General features: G+C 54.3%; 3 protein-coding genes across 3 annotated transcripts; 2 read left to right on the top strand and 1 right to left on the bottom strand.

Moving 5' to 3' along the window:
• Positions 1-532: 532 nt before the first annotated feature.
• On the top strand, positions 533-6,146 carry MONBRDRAFT_31281 (uncharacterized protein; the record flags this gene model as incomplete). Its single annotated transcript, XM_001743401.1, has 22 exons — positions 533-570; positions 668-731; positions 802-1,010; positions 1,104-1,227; positions 1,395-1,536; positions 1,637-1,778; positions 1,853-1,914; positions 2,040-2,179; positions 2,277-2,346; positions 2,467-2,542; positions 2,695-2,896; positions 3,065-3,202; positions 3,285-3,370; positions 3,433-3,585; positions 3,686-3,851; positions 4,133-4,450; positions 4,637-4,702; positions 4,803-4,919; positions 4,989-5,039; positions 5,251-5,305; positions 5,802-5,913; positions 6,089-6,146. 21 exons carry the CDS (start codon positions 533-535, stop codon positions 5,906-5,908), a joined length of 2,526 nt encoding a protein of 841 aa, XP_001743453.1. The 3' UTR covers positions 5,909-5,913; positions 6,089-6,146.
• Positions 6,147-7,692: 1,546 nt separating this feature from the next.
• MONBRDRAFT_23044 (uncharacterized protein) lies at positions 7,693-10,022 on the top strand (the record flags this gene model as incomplete). The annotated part of the gene is made up of 7 exons (XM_001743400.1): positions 7,693-7,789; positions 7,908-8,182; positions 8,282-8,321; positions 8,432-8,515; positions 9,007-9,110; positions 9,207-9,289; positions 9,428-10,022. 7 exons carry the CDS (start codon positions 7,693-7,695, stop codon positions 10,020-10,022), a joined length of 1,278 nt encoding a protein of 425 aa, XP_001743452.1.
• A 2,079-nt stretch (positions 10,023-12,101) lies between these two features.
• Positions 12,102-13,462, bottom strand: MONBRDRAFT_5911 (uncharacterized protein; the record flags this gene model as incomplete). The annotated part of the gene is made up of 2 exons (XM_001743073.1): positions 12,102-13,055; positions 13,367-13,462. 2 exons carry the CDS (start codon positions 13,460-13,462, stop codon positions 12,102-12,104), a joined length of 1,050 nt encoding a protein of 349 aa, XP_001743125.1.
• Between the last annotated feature and the right edge of the window lie 807 nt (positions 13,463-14,269).

Below are 14,269 nucleotides of genomic sequence, written 5' to 3'. Positions count from 1 at the left end.
AACTCTCTCTCTCTCTCTCTCTCTCTCTCTCTCTCTCTCTCTCTCTCTCTCTCTCTCTCTCTCTCTCTCTCTCTCTCTCTCTCTCTCTCTCTCTCTCTCTCTCTCTCTCTCTCTCTCTCACTCTCTCACACACACTCACTCTCTCTCTCTTTCTCTCTCATCTCTCTCTCTCTCTTCTGAGTGGCGTCGGCTCAGCAGCTTGATCCTGCAGGACGGCTGCTAAAATCGGGACCGGCGTCCTTTGGGCCGGCGGGCCCGTTGCTACTTGAGGACATTCGTTCGTCTTTGCGTTCAATAAGAACCCATGCTGGTGCGTGTGAATGTGGATGCCAGGCAAGAGAGGCGCCAAGGTTGTCCGTTATCGAGCTCCCCTACCCCTGCCAACGGACCTCGTGACACCAATTTTGCTATGCTCCTGTCGACCTCTCGCTTACGCCCCTTTCCCATGGTCACGGACGAGCTTGCTTTAGGATTGATAGGATCCAGCAAGCCACCCTTCCCCTAGAGGCAACTCTCGCCCTCGTCAGCCTTCATGCCGAGCATCGACGACATGGCGGCATCCAGCAAGCGGTTCGTTACCAAGCAGCCATGACTTCTGATCTGCCCGCCACCCGCTCTCGGCTCGCCCAGGCCCTCAACCTTTTCTTGCCCTTGCCCCGTGTTCTAGATGCACGTTGGACTATGCTGGCGGTGGCATCGAGTTGGAAAAGCACATCTCGCCCACGAGCTTTGTTCGTTGCCCGCTTGCCGAACGCGCGCTGCCCCTATTCAGCTCATTCACGTCAATCCCGTGCTCCTCAGGCCATCGACACAAGCCACATCATACCTGAGCACATCTTGGGTTTTGATCGTGCCTATCGTATCCTCCGGTGCGAGCCTCTCTCTTCTCTCTCTCTCACTCTCTCTCGCTCTCTCTCTCTCTCTCTCCCTCCCTCTCCCTCCCTCTCTCTCCCCCTCTCTCCCTCTCCCTCCCTCTCTCTCCCTCTCTTTGACCTGCTCTATCGTCTCACGTTTCAATCACGGCTGGATCGACCGAGTGAGCTTCCACCTATCGCTACCTGTGTTTGCTGACACAGCCCCTTGTGTTGGTTGGTCATTGCCAGGTCCCTCAAAATTCAAGACAGTGATGTGCAATGGTCAAGGCTTGAAGCCGTTTTTTTGCTCTTGAAGAGCGACCTGGCGACCAATCCCACGCGGGACCTTGGAAAAGTCTTCACCACATTGAAGGTTCGCCCTAGTCAAAGCCAATTGCCGTGCCCAAATACCGGATGGTCCCCACCCAATTAACTGCCCTCGCCTGTTTTTTATTGTTTCTGGCCTTTTTTTTTTTCTTGGCCTGTTTTTTTTTTCTGGCTGATGGTGCACTCACCACCGGTGTGAACCACATGCGGCAGGCGGTCTTGCAGCGCTGCTCGGAAGAACTCGTTGAGGGTGCTCTCGAGCATCTGGCTGAGCTATTACCCCTGGTGCAAAAGGACTTTGTTTCGAGCACACTCTTCGCATTTGCCGTCGTACAATCCCGAGCTGTCGAGTCTGGTGCGAATCACACGACAGCTTCGGCCCCCTTGATCCCGTCCCTTTGATGTCCAGAGCTTTGTTCCACCGCGCCCCTGACAGTGACCATGCCTGGACCTAGCATTACGTGATGCCTATCGCGAATTTATCGTTGCCTGCGTGCCTCATCTCAATACGGAGGCAAGCAGCAAGAAAGCTATTGCCCTTGCCACGGAAAATGCCTGGTTGACCAATTTTGTCGAGGATCGCGTCTTTGCTGCCAAGTACGCCGCAGCATCTTTTGCAGTTTTGCGCGGATGCTGGCGGGCTCTTACTGCCGGTGCATGGTGTGCCTTAGACTTTTTGCAGCGTTGTCGCTCAAATTCCACCTCGACGAGACGGCCATGGATGTGATTCGAGGTTGGTTGGTCGGCCAACGCCTGCCTGTCAACCCAATCTCCGCCTCGCAGACGCGCGCGTCTAGGTATTGCGGGCCTTCAGCCTCAGTTCGAAACGCCTCACGTCCCGCCTCGCTCCTGGTTCAGGCTTGCTTGGAGACGAGGCCCCCATCGTGCGTGTTGCAGCCCTGAAAGCCATGGCCAACAGCATTGAGCATGATCTTGACCTTTTGACCGAGCAATCAATCCTAGACGCTCGCCTCATAGCCCTTTTGGACCGGATTCGGGTCAGCCCTCCCCTTGCCTGGCCCCATTGTCGTGGTTGTATGCACCGCTGATCACCAAAACAATCCTTTTCTACAACGCGGTACCCCCCGATCACAGGATGTACATCCTCTGGTACGGGCAACAGCTGTAAAAACATATGCGGTTCTTTTGGATACGCTGCCTGAAAGTAAGTGCGCTGCTCGCTCCTCAGATCACACCGCGCCATCACTTTTGGGCTCACAAAGATGGCACACTCCCCCTCACGCCTCGCAAACCCCTGACGCCAATTGTCGCTGGCGGTTTCCAGCAATTTGGGCTTTCACGCCTGAACGACTTCTTGGCTACTACACGCGTCCTGTCGAGAACGCTGTGCGTGAGACAAAGTCGACACCAGCCCCCGCTGACCGCCAACTGTCTATGGTCGCCCTGTCAGCTCACAGGCGTATTGATCGTTTTCACGTGCTCAGGACATCTTCTTAGAGGAAGGCGTTGAGGTCATTGGTCGTGTTTTTTATTACACCTATGGTTTGTGCAGCGCCTACCTCGCTTTGCTGATCAGTCTCAATGCCTCCGTCGCCCCGTGCTCATTTGGCTTCCTTCTGCCCCCGTCCTATTATGAATCCACAGCCAACGTTGCCTCGGCGGATCGGAAAAAGGTGTTAGAAGTCTTTGCAAAACTAGCACAGCACGGCAGCCATGCATCGGACACGGCATACTGGGCCGCACATAACTTTCCTGTGCGTGTACTTACCTGTCCCGACCTCCTTGTTCTGCCTTCTTCTTTTCTTCTTTTATTTTTTTCCCTTGTCCTTTCGACTTTTCGTGCGTGTATCCGTGCCTATATTCATGCCTGTGTCGACGATTGTGGCACATGTTTCGGGCCCTCACCACATCCATCGATCCAGGCCATGCTGTCTGCTTGCATCATTGACATGCGAGCTAGCCGTCAACCGGCCCATCACCCACTCCTACAATGCTTTCGAAGTCTGGTCAACTCCAACAATGTGGCTGTACGCCGGAAAATGGCTGCTTCTTTACCAGAAGTAAGAAAAGACCACGGCCGTGCCGCCTCATTGCCCCATGACACTTGTACTCACGTGAACTTTGGGGCTTGGACTATCTCAGGTCATTAATATGCTCAGGCCATCCCTTCTTAACACATCTAGTGTATTAGAATGTATCTGCCGTCTTATTGATGATGTCGACCTCGAGTACGCTCCGCACACCATGCCCTGCGGCCCATGACACGTGCCTCGCGTCAATCGCTACATAGCATGCTGTCCTACGCCTCATGCATCCCTGACATTGGGGCACGATTGCTCTTTGGGGCTACACTCATCAACGTGGGCCTGATTTGCCTGTGCAGGGTGTTGTCGCCCATTGCCCAGAATTTTGATCGCATCGTCCAATCCTTCGCCTGGAAACAGTACGATAAAGTTGCACTGGCCACTGTTTCGTCCTTCACGGGGGTACCGATTGATGCAAGCTGCCGGTGCTATGGCTCATGGCGTTGTCGTTGACTGTAGCTCCTCTCGGCCGGCAAGCTCGGATTCCAACCATGCTCATTCGGCAGCTATCAATGCCCATCACACGGTGGAAATGCCCATTGAGTTTCTCGTGTCCGTGAGCAAGAGCCTAGCTCGCATGCTACCTGCATGGCGCACGCTCAAGCGCATGGCTGAGCACTGCGAGGTGTGGGCGGGATTTGCTTGTGCCCGCCTCGCGTAGCTGGCATTGATTGTTCTCAACTCATCCTCCACGCTCTTGTACTTGTGTTGGCTGGGTGGTTGGGGTGCGTGCGTTGTATGGGAATGTCTGCGTAGCTGCTCGTGTCAAATTACACCAGCGTTCAGCTGTTTCATCATTTTGTACCCGCCATCGAACGCCTCTTTTTGCATGAGAGCCTTCCATCGAGCGTCGTCCCGGCTCTAGCCGATCTCTATTTCAGGGTCTTGCGCGTGTGTCGCTCACAGCGCCAGCGTCAGCACTCCACTGCATGGCTTCGTCATCATCTGGCGGAGCATGAATGCTGCTATCAGCGCATGCTCTTTGTCAACGTGGCCATGGAGGCAACACGACACTTTAGCATTGCTTTTTTCAAACAGCACTTTGTAGGCTCTTTGCTGTCCCTGGCATTGGATCCCGTGTTGAATGTGCGTCGATCTGCCATCCCACGGCTGCTGACCATCAAAAAACGACTTCGCCTGCCGCTGGACCGCGAGCTTGTTAAGCGGCTTGACACCGTGGCCGAGAACCTCCTTGACTGCCCGCCTATCACCAAGCATCCCAAGGTGAGCGACATGATTTGATTTGATTGGTTTTTGTTTCTGTGTTTCGTTTGTTTGGTTTTTTTTATGTTTTTTTTTTTGTGTTTTTTTTTTTTTTTTTTTTTTCCTTTCTCTTGCCGTTGGTCAGAAACCTGTTCGTATGTTCAATCACCTTTGATTTGCGCCTATGATTGCTGTTCCTAATTATAGGCTTGGAGCGCATATGCCCTGCCCTTTCAAGCTGAGCTTGATGCCTTTCAGGTCCCGATCTCTTGGGTATGTTCTTGACTGATGCGTGTTTTGGCGCAATGGTTGATTGCTTTGGTAACCTTTGCGCGGTCGACTGCCCTCACCTTTTGCCGCGATGTACGCTCAGGATGTGGACCAGCTGGTTGATGATGTGGCCGAAGAGAATGCACGGGAGCAAGATGAAGAAAGTGTAGCGCTGACTCATGAATCTCCGATTCCCGTGCACTCTGCGCGGCGACCGAAGGTCAGGCGGCTTGTAAACACGCGCGACCAAATTCACAGGCACACCATGCCTCACGCGGCTTGCTTTTAGAAATCATCCGTCCCCAACAATGGCAACCGGCGGAGCTCTCTCAACCCCATGGTGAGTGACGTCTTTTGCCTGCTGTGCAAGCATGCGTCGGCCTTACCTGTTGCTGGGGGTTTGCTTTTGTGCCTATGTTTGCTCGTTTCTTTTTTCTTTTTCTTTTTCTTTTTTTTTTTTTCTGTGCTTTTTTTTTTCTTTTCTTTTTTTTGCCAATTCTTCGGGCTAAAGCTTGCGCCTTACCACCACTTTTGCTTTTTGGCCGTGATAGGGTCAGGGCCGCGGAGAAGAGCGCATGCATCGATCTTCACAATCGTCAGAAGACGGTGAACCCCGAGGCAGTCCGCGCAGCAGGCCACGACGCAGTCACCATACAGTCCACGTGTCCAAGGCGGACCTGGCCTCGCGCAGCATGACGGCCATGCATACGCTGGCACCCTCTCCAGCTTGTGTATCTGATGTACCTTCACGGCCTCGCTCTTCCGAGGGGCGCACACGACAGCGTTCCGCGACCGTGGCTTCGGGGGATCAGCATCACAAGGCACGCACGCCTCGGCTCTTGCGTCAATCCACCGTCCGCAACCAGTCGCCCTTGAGCTCTGGGAGCTTGGGCAGCAGCCCCACCTCCAGCCGGTATGCAGGCCGCAACCGAGCCAGCTTTGATGATGCATGCCTTGACGAGTATCGCGAGACAACGACAACGCTGTCCCCTCGCAAGTATGTAGCCGGCGTGATGCAGAGCCAAGCCGTGTGCAGGGCAGAAGCTAATGAGGGGTCGAGTCCATCCTTGATCTCACAATCTCGTGCGCGGCATGTGGATAGGTCTACATCATCGTTGCGTGTCAATTCGTCACCGCGACGGCGTAGCGCCACGGAATCAGCCTCAACAGCGTCAACGCCACAACTTCAACTGCCTCGCCTCAAGCTAGCCTTTGTATGTAACATGTTTGGCGACGGTGGTGGGATAGCGGGGAAGCAGGGGGTGGTATTGGTGCACACACGCTGGCGGGCTCTGAACGTTGTCGTCATGCACTTGCTCATGCAAACACGTTTGTTTGTTCGTTTGTTTGTTTGCTTTTTGTTTCCATTGGTGCGTCTGTCTTTCACAGAAATAATTGTGTTGCTGCCAAGGCGTCCAAGGAAGCTTGATTCCCTCGCTCGTTTTACATATTTTTTTCATTTCCGTGTGCGTTTTTGCCCTCCTTCTCTCTGAGAACGGCTGACCGAGCTGCGCTTGGTCGGATGTTGGTTGGAGTTCAACATAACGTTTCAGTCTGATTGTGTTATTTTTTTTGTTTTGTGTTTTTTTTTGTTTTGGTGATCTTATGTTGTGGCCTGTTGGCTATAAGGCAGGGAGCCTGTATTTTTGCGCCTCTTTGGTCGTAAGCCGTGGCTCTCCTGGTGCCGACTTTTGCTACAGTCTTGTGAGCGCGGGAGGGCAACATCTTTTATCGGCGCTGGTCGCCCGTTCCTTGGCCTTTCCCGCCCGCGATGTGCCTTTGTTCTTTTTCCTTTCTTTCTTTTTTCTTTCTTTCTTTCTTTTTTTTTTTTGTTGATTCCTCAAACAGCCGAGTCTCCTTCGCCAAGGCTTGGCTCATTTATCAATCCATCCTTAATCCCTGGCTGAAACCACAGCAGCCAGCTGTGCTCGACTGCGCGGAACAAAGAGGAAGAGCTGCTGTGAGTCGCTTCGATGCAACTCTACACACAATTGGGTGTGGCGTCATGACGTCACGTGGTTGATAAAAGCAGCAAAAGCAGGACAAACCAAAAAAAAAAAACTCACATGTCAACTCAACTAAAACTACGGACAACAATGCGCGCAAGCCGCCGCCACACTCGTCAACTGGCTGTAGCTGCCAGCGCTGGTTCGCCTGGTTTGCCTGGTTCGCCAGCATGCTGGACCAACTTCAAGGCACTAGCTGGCAATCTTGCCTTGTTTTGGTTGGTATGGTCTGGGCACCCTTCATGTGGGGAAGGGCCCGCCACAGCCTGCTCGGACTGTTAGCGTCTTGTCTCGGCGTATTGCTCGCCTTTTCCTACTCATCTTTTTCCTCACGGCGCGAACGGCACAATAGTCAACGGCTAGCATTCCGCAGCCTGCCTTTGGTTCACATCGAGGGCCCAATGGTGGTTGTTGAGCAACCCCCAGTGTTGGCGGCCATGTAGCGTGTCCGCTTCGCCCTTGCAAAAAAGAGTGAGTCATGGTTTTCGCGGAGAAGCCACGCTGCATCACTCTTTCTCATGATCCCAAAACCTCAGGGTTTCTTTCCTTGAGATCTCTGTTGCAAGGGGGGGGGCAAGGTGAGGGTGCAGCCATTTTCCCCCAGAACACAACAGGATTCTGCCTCGCGCGAATGGTGCAGACAGGCTGTGGACTAGTTCGCCGCGTGAGCGCTAACTGATGAGCCCATGCATGTTCTTACCCGAGGAACATCCGTGCGAGTGAGGCGCCTGTACAACAAGACAAGAGTCAACGATTCTTCTGGCAGCTGCGCAACGGCATTTGTTTGCACTGCCAAAAACCACCATCGTCGTACTGGCTACCCCGTGGTCATCGTGTCGTCGCGAACATATGGGTGCTGATTATGCATCCACGCCCAACGCTTGCTCGGCCCTCAAATCGTGCTGGGTGCAAGCTGCAACCTGACTGCATAGCGCCGCCGTTGCACACACCGCCGGCCGATTGTCCGGGGCTGACAATAACGACGGCATGCGATCAGGTCACCTGATACCCCTCCTGGTACTACTTCTGTTGAACGGCGTGCGGGGCACTCGTTTACCCCGCCTCCTCTTCATCATCCCTTCAGGTATGACATCCTTGATGTCTACAAGAGGCTGGCATGTAGTGGCAACCGGAATGTCGAGCTCTTGTCTGCCCTTTGCGCTGCTCACGAAACGACAAAACGGGTGCTGATCTGCTTGTAGGCACACGCCCAGGAGATGCAGAACAACGTCAGGCCGTGCTCGACACCTGGGCTAAGAATCGTTCTGATGTCTTTTTTGTCACCAGCACCAAAGTTGAGGGCGGCGCCGTCCTTGACCTGCCGCCCGAAGCGGAAGAAGGAGGGTACATGCAGCTGCCGCGCAAGGTTCTACACTACCTCTTGCCGCGCGTGCACGCGCTCCACACCGAGCACCCCTTCGACTACCTGGTGAAGGTTGACCCTGATACTTACGTGAATGTCCCTCGTCTTGAAGAGGTATGCTCAGCTCCACTCCTGGCAGGTCAATTGCCATCAAGCCTGGCATAGCCACGGTCAGAATGACATTCATGTACCTCGCGTCTTGGCTGTGAACAGATGCTGGCAGATTTTGACCTTGAGATTCCACAATACTTGGGTCCGTTGCTCATTCCTATCCGCGCTTGTTTCATTAAAACCCTCACCGCAACAAGTTTCTGCCGTAAAAGGCTTCACTCATCGGTCACTTGTGGCGGGGTGGTTTGACAGGCTCAGTGCGGGCTTACCCAGATAACAGTCGCGGTGGAACGCTGTACGCCGAAAAGATTGTCACCTTCTGCCATGGTGGCTCTGGTGCGTCGGAGTTGATACTCGCCTTTATCCCTGGATGGTGCAAGCTACTCATCTAAAGTCACAATTGGCAACGCAGGCTACATTTTAAATTGGCGCATGCTTCAGACCATTGTACCATACCTGGATTACTGTCTCTCGTATGCCACCACACTTGACCACATTCTTTGTCGCTCGTTGCGTTTCAACACAAGACCCGTTGTTCTTTGCATGCGAACCCTCAAGTCAATATGCTCGCCTCGCATACACCGGCTTAGTGTTCCGCCAAGCGTGGACTCAACGGGCTGGGAGGATGTCAAACTTGGTGCTTGTATCTACGAGATTGTTGGACAGGTGACTTCGTTTTCTGTCATTCATTCCGATCAGCCCAGCCCGAGCCCAAACGCGTCAAATCAATATCTTAATATGGTTTTGCGTATTTTCCCCCTCGATTTGCGCATCTAACGCTGCTTCCCGGGTTCAGGAATGCGTGGACATCTTCCCGTTTGGCATAGACATGTTTCTCAATACGCAATCTGAGGAGGAAGCGTTTGACTTTCTCGCACGTTGGGAGAAGGAGAGCCCTGACCATTTTATTTTTGGCGTGACATACCACAAGGTTCGTCTGGAGGCAACCCAACCTGCCTGTATGGACCTTGCTTGCGACACCATGGCCAGAATCACACCGTCTCACGCAAAACCTTTGCTCCCATAGGTACCCACGCCGAAATCCATGCATGCACTTCATGTGAAGGTTGCCAAGTTCAGCGTCAGACGCGACATCGCCACCAAAGCCTGGTGAGAGAGTAACTCTGCTGCTTGACCGTCGCAAATCTAGCACTTCAATGGGATGGCAGCGACACTGCATGGACCCGGCTGGTTGTATTTCGCCTTACATTGTGCTCATTCGACTTGATGGTCAACGTCATGTCACAGGCGCCACGTGGCCACGGCACGGCACCAGGCCTCCGAACGGCCTGTGCGTTACAATTGTTCAACCCCATCCATCGAGGCCATGTGCTACCAGGCGAGCCAGCAGCATCCTTCTCGACCCGCCGAGCTTGCAGTGCAAGTCAAAACCCAAACAGATGACTTGGTGTGGCCCCTCCCACGCTCTGAGGGACATTGTCGAGGCCTACCGGATTTGGATGAACTGAGCGCCTTTGATCGTCTCGTATTGCTCTTTGTGGACCAGCGCCCTGAATCGCGAGACGTGGCCCACCCGGCCACCATGGCCATTGAGCAGCTGGCTGCTGTTCATCGAGGCCGTGTTGCCATTTTACTCATGACCCCTTTCGACCCCACAATTGCGTGCCAAGCGGAACCGCCGGCATCAGTGCAAGTCTATGCCTTTGAGTACTCACAAAACGTACTCGATGCAAAAGAACACGTGCGCGTGCCGTGGGAATTTGTCGTCGTGCGCACAATTTTGGAGCAATGGGTTGTTGGCCACGATGCAGCGGATGTGCTTGTGGTACGCAGCCAGGCTCTCAATTTCAAAGTGGGTGACACCAGTGCAACGCCCCGTTAGATCCCCGGTATTCTTTTTTTTTTTTTTTTTTTTTTGACCACATTGATGAAGCGGCTACACGTAGCCACAGTGCTGTCACTTCCAAACTCATCGGAGCTGGCCATGATATTTCACGCTTAGAGTAAATGGCCAAGTATGCTGCTGGCTCGACAAAACTGGACAGGCGTCACCTTCTTCGCGCGCCCTCTTTGGAAACCCGACTTGAGCAGTGCGTTGTTGTGGTGACATGAGCTACCCTGACTTGCCCACCACCGCGTTTTTTTTTTTTCGCCCATGTCTGTTCTCCTAGTATTTTTCGCCCGTTTCGTCCTCTGCGTCTGATCACGGGCATCACCATATTGCTGTAGAGAAGGAATACATTAAATATCGCGGCGAATGCCCGTACGTACCTTCAACCAGGATTCAACGCGCTGCGTTGAAGCATCAGAACTTTTTGTTGCAGGAAGAGGCAAACTGGCTCACAGTGTTTTTCCAGGTCGCTGGACTGGGAGTATAGGGATGAAGGGTTTCGCCTACCAGCCGTAGCGTTGATTTCCTGGCTGCATGCCTCAAGCGTGGACAAGGTTCGTTGCTGAACGGAATGGCAGATATGTGTCTGGCCCAAGACGTTGCAAGCAAACGCTGTTCCATCAGTTTGGCGGCCAACTGATTTTTCCATCACCTCTGCTCTTCCGTCAGGCGCGACAAACATTTCAAGTTCTGGCTGATTTTACTCAGCAGAGCACAGAGACTTGCAAAGGACAGCATCTCTTCCAGAGGCGAGTCGGGTTTGAGGAGTGGAGGTGCTATGCTCCAACCTTGTAGCAGCACTAGTCCAATGGTTCTGATGCTTGCCTGTGCTATGATGGACCGCAGGTGTATTTTCGGTGGTCCGCTTGGAGCGGTTGTTCCAACACGTGTTGTTAAGTTTGGCTGAGCACCGATTTGCAGCCGCGGACGACATGATGCGCCGTATGCTGCATGAAAGCCAGGAGATCGGGTCAAACATTCGCGTCAAAGTGCTGCTCACATGCGCCTGCTGCAAGTGGCTAATGGAATCGAATCTGAGTTTTAACCTGAACCAAGCAATTTTTTACATGATAGACGAGGATCAAATTCCTATGCACCTCCACTGGGTATCAACGCGCAGCACGCGCTGTTTGCCAGTGTTACAAGAACCAATCTACATGCTTCAAGTCTAAGAATAAATCTCATCGAAAATAGAAACATCCGCAAGCAGAATGCGTCATGAGAGCGGGGTGTCAAGGTCAGCCGCCATGATCAGACCCGTGGGCTCATGAATTGCCAGGGCATGCCGGCCATCCACGGCATAGAGGCGTAATTCCTAATTTGAAGCGTGGGGTGAACAATGGGCGCCGAATTGGAAGGTGCTCGGGCACGACGCCGCCTGGTCTCACCTCCGTCATTTTGAAGAAACGGACGCTGTCGAGCGTACGGACCCGCCAAAGTGCCGAGCCAAGCCGTTCCTATTGGTAGGTATCCCACAACAACGTGAGAGTGCAAAAGTAGGATTGAGCTTGGCCTATGTTCTATGGTTGCTGCGCTTCCTGATAATGCTTGCCGCAACGTACGACGACTCGGGTGGGGTGGGATGCAACCAGGCGTTGGCGAACTGGGTGATGGAAAATGACCAATGCCGAGTCGGCATCCAAGACATCCGCCAGGCCTTTCTGCAAGAGGTCGTCGCGACGCAGCTGGCCCACCGGCCAAGGTGAAGTTGCAGCAGTGGAGGCCAGAGGGGGATGAAAGAAGACCTCGCTGCTGGATCCACACGCTAAAATTCGATCTCCGGCCAGCGCAAGCACCTCGGGGTGTGGCACGCCCAAGACAATGGCGCTCAGCTGCAGTGGGATTGGACATCAACAAGAAATGGCTGTCAGACACTCGCCGCCTGAAGAGTGGGCGTGCGCACATTGACTCGATTACACAGTTTGCGCGTTTGGTTTTTGAGTATCTGCATCTGAACTCTACCTTGTAGACCCGTCGACAATTGCACAGCATGAGGCTGCCCGTCGTGAGTAGCAGGGCCATGTTCGTGTCATGCACAGCAACAGCATCTATTTAACGCGGGGCGCTCGCTCATGAGAGTTGGTCGTCAAGGCGAGACGAGACAATAGCAGCCATCGCAAAGTCTGGCAGCGTACCCACGACCGCGGCACCAGCGTGGATGTCTTGAATGCGACCAGCTGCAAGATCATAGACCTTGACGAGACCGTGGCCGGGACGATGGGCCGCAGCAAATTGTGGGTGGTGAGTGAAGACGGGCCGCCAGGAGGTGCCACTGGGCAGGAGGGGTCCTACAATGGCCATGGTGGGGCCCAACCGCGAGGCTTTCGGCTGCTTCTGGATCCAGGGCTGCAGCTCTTGGTGTCCAGGTGCAAAGGCAGCTCGGTCTTCGCCAGTAGTCACAAAGGCAGCTCCGTGTGTGGCCAAGAGGCAGCGCACAAACTGAGTGTCATTGAGTCGACCGTCGATGATCAGGCGGGTCAGCGGTGAGGGAAAGCGCGCCAACTCTCCCGTCTGCGTGGCGAGGCGGGCAATCCAAATGCCCAGGGAGGACGTGATGGCGAGCACGAGTTCGCTCCCGGGCTCGGCATTGACGGACACATGACTTAGGCCATGGTGCTGGTGTGCGGTGGTTGTTGAGGACCACGGCACACGGGCGAGGAGGCGCGGACGGGTATTGGAGGGCTCAAAGCGCCAGGCCACCAACTCAAGGGAGGTCGGAGGCGGGGCGGTCTCATCGGGGCGACTCGTGGTGACCAAGGCGAGCAGGGTGCTACTAGGGGCGTCTACGGATAGCAGTACGGGGCTTGTGTCGGCTAGCGTTTCCCAGCCTACAGCCACACCAGCCAGAGTGAAGGGGCAGGGGCAGCAGAGGACGTCATCAACGGATGAGTATCCCGATGAAGCGTGAGCGAGTGGGCATGGTGGCAGTAGCGAGGGCGGTGGGTCGGTAGGCCGGCAGCTCGAACCAAAGTCACGAAGCTCGGCCACGGGTGCCCGAGCAAGAGCCTGGCGGTGTTGTGCTCGCTGCGGACAATATGATGGCAGGTATGGCAAGCAGGACGCCAGGTGAGAAGCAAGGCGGCTACGGCGTGTGTGGGGCAGTTTGGCGCGGCGTTGGGCAAGTGCGTCAAGCAGGCTTGATGGGACATTGGGTCAAGTGGTGCAAACTGTGCAGAGGAGTTTCGAGTATCCCCGAATGTCGAGATTGGGTGTGCGAGTGGGCCATTTGTCCCGTGATTATGGGTATGTGTGGGAAAAGGACGCGGAGCAAGAAAAGGGATGGCCGGCCTTGTGGTTCACGAAGCCCAAGGCAAGAGGAAGCGAGGATGACTCACGCTCACGGCTTGATCAACCATTTCCTCGACGAGGCGCCGAAGAAATCGGAATGGCTGTGGCCAAAGCGGCCGTGGCAAGGGTGGCACGGCGGCCATGTTTCGCTATTCTTGTCCAAGCCAGCTCATGCATGAGATAGAACCATGTCCCGTGGGGCAAGTGGACCAGTTGCAGCCCCAGAATGTCTAGAAGGCAGCCACATCCTTCCTCGCTGCCATCACGCCCCCCGTTTTCAATTCAAAAAAAAAAAAAAAAATTAAAATTTCGCTTGTCAAGAACAGAAACGTCTGACAATTATCAAGATTTGTGTCCTCGCAGAGACTGACCAAATCTGGGCAGAGACTGCATGGGCCGCGGTTACGTGTGTATGTGTGTGTGGTTGTGTGATGATTGGAAAGTGTAACGCTAATCACAGTACGGTAGCGGTGGTGGTGCGCGCGAGCTGGTGATGGCCGGTCGCGCATGCGCAAGTCGTGGTGAGTCGGGGTCAGCGCTCGCGCTGACGGGACCGGTCAAACAGACAGACTGGCTGCCCTTTGTATGGGTGCCCGCATGCACGGTCCCAATGGTTGACTGATCGAATTGATTCTGTTTTGACAGACCGAACAGGTGTTGGTATGGTGTGATGGTCATCACAGCCCCCCCGGCGGCAGCTATGGAAAAAAGCAGACTGGTGGTGCAGTGTTTGTGCACACCCCCATAGGAAGCCGAAGCCGCTTGGTTGATGATGCCGATGATGATGATGATGATGATGATGGCGCGTCGAGTTTTACACACTGGTCCTGGTCAGCCATCACAAATCACAGGTTGACTGTCTGTACCCAATCGAGCCGCACGGGCAGAAAAAGTAGGGCCTGCCGTCTCGGTTGAGGACGTTGTCCCTGCGTCGTTGATGATGGTGGCGA

The sequence above is a fragment of the Monosiga brevicollis genome, genomic scaffold (genome assembly GCF_000002865.3).
Source record: "Monosiga brevicollis MX1 MONBRscaffold_3 genomic scaffold, whole genome shotgun sequence".
Lineage (NCBI taxonomy): Eukaryota > Choanoflagellata > Craspedida > Salpingoecidae > Monosiga > Monosiga brevicollis.
This window is presented reverse-complemented; position numbering and strand designations above follow the sequence as displayed.